This window comes from Symphalangus syndactylus, chromosome 7, assembly GCF_028878055.3.
Source record: "Symphalangus syndactylus isolate Jambi chromosome 7, NHGRI_mSymSyn1-v2.1_pri, whole genome shotgun sequence".
In the NCBI taxonomy this organism is placed as follows: Eukaryota; Metazoa; Chordata; class Mammalia; order Primates; family Hylobatidae; genus Symphalangus; species Symphalangus syndactylus.
The window spans coordinates 119,589,917-119,595,916 of NC_072429.2; the positions used below are offsets into that span (position 1 = coordinate 119,589,917).

Here is a 6,000-nt window from a genome sequence, read left to right on the forward strand (position 1 = left end):
TAAAGAAAACTAAGCCCTAAAAAGATGAAATTTCTTGTAAAAGTGAAACTAGTAGAAGATAAAAACATGGGTTTCAAGACTTCAATCCCAGGGTATTGGGTATTCTTCAAGAATCTGTACATCCTAAATAAAATAAGACTCCTTAAAATTCAAATTTTCTTCCAATCCTGATATTTTATTCCAGAAAATCACTGCCCCTCCCTTGCTCCCATCTTCCTCCTTGATCATTCCCACTTCCACCTTTGGAGAAAGTGATTGTGAAAGCGAGGTTCCAGACCATCTCAGGCAAACATTCCAGGGGAGCATTGCTGAAGGGGAAGCTCTAATGGACAGGGTTAATGTCAACAACTGTCCTTGACTTTCTTCTTTGAGTTTCCACTTTTTCCAGTCCAGTTCCATAGGAGACCTTTTGGATCAAAGGATTATTCAGTCCACCCCACCTCCATACTCCAACATGAGTCTTCCAGAAGATTCTGAACTTCTTGATCTCAACAAAGTTATGGATAAATTAATTTCCTTGTAGCTTCAGTTACAAAAAAGTTGACCTATTTCAAATTACTATTTTACTATCAATCTAAGAGCAAAAAACTCCTCTGTCCCCCCGACCTGGAGCTGCCAAGGACGTCTGTGCAGGTGCACTGTGCCCAGCTCCAGAGGGTGCCATTGACACTACAGTCTATGTGAATGCTGTTGTTGGAATTATAGGTCCAATACCTGCATGGCTGGATGCGCAGTCCCTGCCCCTACTCCTTAAAATGAGAAATGAGCTTGTGGTGTGAAGATTTCTGATCTTAACTTTAATGAATATTGGCTAAACACCAGCTTAACTGGCAGAGCTTATTCACGATATGAGTTTGGATTACATTTAGTCTCCTTGCTGGCCATGTGTTTAACCATGATAGGGCTGGTCCATGTTACAGCAGCTTCGTTTTGACAGCAGACACTTAGTGCATTAGGTTTTTAAGACTCACTCCTCTTTCCCGTTCCTCCCTTTTGAGTGGCCCACACAATTGCTGTTTCCTGCTGATTTGTCCCAAGCACTTCAGGAGTGGGGCAGAAGAATGCTTTGAACCCAATAACTCCAACCAGTTCAAGTACACAGTTCCAAGTGGAAGCTCAGAGCATCAGTATTGCCTAGAGGTTAAAAGTATAAGCTTTTATATCAGATAGATTTGGAATGCTCCTGGCTATGTTACATTACTTATATTTACATTTTTTTATTTTTTATTTTTTGAGATGGAGTCTTGCTCTGTCGCCCAGGCTGGTGTGCAATGGCATGATCTCGGCTCACTGCAACCTACGCCTTCTGGATTCAAGAGATTCTCCTGCCTCAGCCTCCCAGGTAGCTGGGATTACAGGCATGGGGCACAATGCCCGTCTAATTTTTGTATTTTTAGTCAAGACAGGGTTTCACCATGTTGGCCAGGCTGGTCTTGAACTCCTGACCTTGTGATCTGCCCACCTCAGCTTCCCAAAGTGCTGGGATTATAGGCATGAGCTACCGCGCCGGCCACTATGTTACTTTATGCAAAAAACTTAATGTCTGTAAGCTTTAATTTCCTCATCAGTAAAATGAACAATAACAACAGTACTGGCCTCAGTTACTATAAGTGTAACAGGTAAAGCCTGGCACATATTAAGTGCTCAAGAAATGTTAGCTATTGTTATGATGCTCTTTCTCCAGGTTCTGTTTAACTCTTTTGGTCCCACAGGAATGGTCTCCCAGCATTACACCATAGTACAAAAAAAAAGTGTTATAAAAATGAGAAATATAAACTCCAGTAAAGGAAAAAGGTAGGACTGTCCTTGAGAAGGGACAGTTTCATGTTCATTTCATTTGAATTGTAAAACTAACTACTTGCAGCAGATATTTGATATATGCCTTTCATTCTCAATATGTTCTTCCATACAGCAGCCCTGAAAAGTCAGCAGGTCCAGCAGGTTTCCTTATTCCCATCTCGCGGATGAAGACACTGAGACTCAGGAAGGTTATGTTAATTCTGTGGCGGAATCTATGCCTAGAATGCAGGCATTGAAACTTTTCCAGGGTTTCACTTTACAGGGTGTTCCACTCGTAGAGGTAGTAACTCTCCACGAGGGGGCGCATGTCATGCAGTGGGGTGCATACAGGCGGTGGTTGGAGTACTAAACTAATCTCCATTTACTCCCCCAATAAACAAACAAAAAGGAATCTAGGTTTAAAAAAAAAGGGTACACTTGCTATATAAATGTACCTTTAAAACATCTCCCTTTGCCCTGTCATACAACGAGATTACATTTTCAAAGCCTCTCCTATGTAGAAACTCTGGAATCCACACTGCATTTCAGAATAAGAAGCAGGTATGTATTTTTTTTTTTTTTTTTTTTTTTTGAGACGGAGTCTTGCTCTGTCGCCCAGGCTGGAGCACAGTAGGTATGTATTTTTAAAAAACCCTTGAGGTGATCCTAATAAGCCCCTTCAACTGGGAATCCCTGTATTAGACTAAGCTACAAAAGAGAGGATTGTGATATTTGACTTAATGGTATTTGATGACTACCATTGCGTTGAGAATGAACACTTTGGCTCAGAATAAGAGACACTGTTCTGAGCAGGGCCTCCGCTTCTCTCATTAGCAGCTGATTTTGAAAAACTTGGGCTGAGGATAAGGCTGCCACACTGAGCCAAAAAGGTGCGTATCTAGGAGACCCACAGGGTTTCTCCAGAGGTCCTGCCTGTGACAAATGACAAAGTGTTCTAAGAATGTCACGTTAGAGGATTTTATGAAACTCACTTTTCAGTTTCTGTTTCAAGAAAGTCACATAACTGCTTGATTTTTTTTCTTTCTCTAAGTTTATTTTCAATTGCAGAGAAATTTCTTCCTCTTTTTGGGTGAGAGATATTTTTTACCTCTTTACCAAGTCATTATTCATTAAACTGAAAGCAAGGAGAAGAAAAAAAGGGACATAATAAAAGATGGTACCTAAAATAAAATGACCTGCCTTCCGCCCCACCCCCAACCCCTCCCCCAGTATTTACAGTAAGTATTGCAAACTGAGCAGGTGCCCAACAGTTTATAGTCCAAATAACACTTGCCCCAGATCCCACCTGCCCCTTGTCACACAAACCAACACACACTTGAGTCAAGAAAACTTTTTTCTGTTACGTTAATCATCAAGCCAAAGCAAATAGCTTTCCACTTTCTGGGTCCAGGGTGGCAATTGACTGTGAAGACATCACAAATCCTCTAGACAAACAAGGTTGGTGGGGGAGGATTTCTCTGCATTGTGGGCCAGGAGGTGGACCATGACATACCAGGGAGTTGCATCAGCTGTCACACACTAGCGATGCTGGCACCCTTACTTTAAACTTTCTGTTTCACATACTAGTGCCACGACTAGGTAAGCAGAAAATTGACTTAAGTCCTTAGTTTAGGGCTTAAATCAATCACCATATTACAAGGTCTCAGCTGAAATAGTCTATTTCAATAGCTATGGGTTCATTTATTCATTTACTCAGCATGCATGTCATGGAGCAACTAAGCTCAAGAGAGACTCACCACTAAATAAAAGACTCCAGATACCACAATCTATAGCTAGGCTAGGCTGAGTAAACAGATAAAATAATTACACGTTATTAGTGCTGACAGAGGCATGTACACAGCACTAAAGAGAAGAGAAACAAGTGAGAAATGCAGCTGTAGCCAGACAGGAGAATTCAGTTTACTACCATATGCCCTTCTCCCCCACATAACTCAACATAGCCATGAACAGTGCAAAACGGTGGTTCCTATTCTATTCACATTCAATAATGAGGGGACTGGGGACATCAGATCTCAAGAGAGAGAGTAGTTTCTCGGCTTCTCGCACGCAGGGGAAACTGTTTACAAATGCACAGTTGTTTCCACACCACTCAGATAGGGCTCCAGAAAACGCAGCCAGAAAAACCACCTCACCAGCTCTCCACCCAGAGGAACCTGGAATCCAGACTGACCGGCCAGATGCCCGGTAGGGAAAGTGAATTTTTCCCAAAACTGCAACGTATTTCCCGTCCCCTGACACAACTCTCCAGGCATAACCCTAGTTCCCCATTTGCAGGGGGAACGTCCAGAAGGATAGTCGGAGTTTTAGCATTCACAATATTGCCACCTCTCTCTCACCCCTTTATGAGTCAACCCTCTTCTGCTGGGCTGCCCAGGCTCTGGAGTGGGAAATTTTGCCAAAGCGGAAAACTATGAGTTGCAATTACGCAGTAGCCCTGCTTGGCAACGTTGGATGTAGGAATATTCTAAGTTCACCCTTCATTCTCAATTCCATATCCCAGTCCCTACACTCTACCAGGATTATCCACAGATAATATACTAAGTATACTAAGCAGGCAATCCGGCTGGGAAACCGTGCTAGTAGCCTCGCTTTTCCATACACCCCTCCTGGATTAAAGCCTGGAAAGACTGCGGGCTGGAGACAAATTGCCCCCAGGGTGGGTAAAAGTTGACAAAACTCTATGCTGCCACTCCCTCCGCCACCCCCCCCCCCACCCAAACACACACACCCGGCCCCCTGGGGAGTGTCCGCTTGTGGCCAAGTGAGTGTGAGTGTGAGCGTGCGGGTGGGAAGCCAGCAGGTGTGTACGCGCCCGGCGCGGTCCGCGCGCTGTTAACCCCTTACCTTCCAGCAGCACTTCCTTGCCCGCGCGCTTCAACGCCTGCACCGCCTCGTCGTGGGTGGCGTCCCGCAGGTCGGCTCCGTTCACGGACAGGATGGCGTCGCCCACGTACAGGGCTTGGGTCTGGTCCGCCGCCAGCCCCTTGAAGATCTTGCTGATGAGAATGGGCATCTTGTTCTCCTTGCCCCCCTTGATGCTGATCCCCAGCCCGCCCAGCTCCTGCTTCAGCACCTTCACGCCACGCTTCTGGTTCGAGATGGACTCGGGTACCTGCTCGGGCAGGTCGGTGAAAGCGGTGCGGACCCCGGCGGGCGAGTCCGGGGGCTGCGCGCCGCCCGCGCCCGGGTGCCCGGCACCGGCGCCCCTGCAGAACGAGCCATTGGTGGCGGTCCCGATGCCGTTGTACGCCGCAGCGCCCTCCTCGCTGCTCAGAACCAGGGCGTCCTCGCTCAAGTTCACCAGAACTTTGTGCCAGCGATCCCGCACCAAAACTTCCAGGAGTCCGCTCCGCTGCGCCCGGCCGCCTCCCGCGCCAGCCGGCCCAGTCGCCGCCGCCGCCGCCGCTACCGCCATCTTTCTGGCATTCTTAAAATGCCATGTGATTGGAAAAGGGGGGAAAAGTGGGGAAGGGTGGCCGGGGGGAGGACGCGGGGCCCGTGGGAGCGAGGAGAGTGCGTCCCGCGGGGAGGTGGCGGCCGGCGGGACTCCGCTCCGGGAGTTCGCAGATGCACTCGGCGGGAGTTGGCAGCTGCAGTCAGGCTGGTTCCCCCTCGCCTGATCCTGAGCGGGGTGGAGCAACCTAAAAGAAGAACGAGAGACCGAGACAGGGGAGGGGAAAAAAGCCAGCAGCCAGTTGCAAAACCCCAAAGCAAGCGGAGCCGCGGAGCAGCTCAGCCTGGAGAGAGTCCGTGGGAGGAGGCACGCTGACGGTGAAGGGCGGGGACCCACAACCCGGCGGCCGCTCACCTGTTCCAGCCGCCGCAGCCTCGGCGGTCACACGCCGCCCGCCCGCCCAGACCTCCCCTCCTCTGTCCCCAGAGCGCACCACGCCGCGGGGACAGCTTCCCGAGCGCCTTCCCCGTCCCGCTTCTCTCCAGCCCACCGCAGCCCCCTTTCTTCCCAGCTCCCCCACTCCGTGGGCGCCCACACTGCACCTTCTCTGGGTGCGTGCGTCCCACCTCGGTGCCCTCACTCGGTCCTCCTGAGCCGCCCTCCGTTTCACACCCAGCCCGTAGAATTGTCCCTGGGTCTTATAACTCATTTGTAACTAGATCCAGGTCTCCTCCCTCCGCTTCCTGAAACCCAGGCTTTGCTGCCTTTGCGGAGTTCTTACCTGTCTCTCCTTTCCACCCGGGTTC

The 6,000-nt window shown here is 48.9% G+C and overlaps 1 protein-coding gene across 2 annotated transcripts in view; it reads right to left on the reverse strand.

Moving 5' to 3' along the window:
- Positions 1–5,579, reverse strand: part of SNTB1 (syntrophin beta 1) — a 285,077-nt gene extending 279,498 nt beyond the window's left edge. For both annotated transcript variants that reach the window (XM_055287139.2, XM_063643529.1), the window contains exon 1: positions 4,645–5,579. In XM_055287139.2, coding sequence (XP_055143114.1) covers positions 4,645–5,215 — 571 coding nt within the window. In that variant the 5' untranslated portion in view covers positions 5,216–5,579. The remainder of the gene's footprint in view (positions 1–4,644) is intronic.
- Between the last annotated feature and the right edge of the window lie 421 nt (positions 5,580–6,000).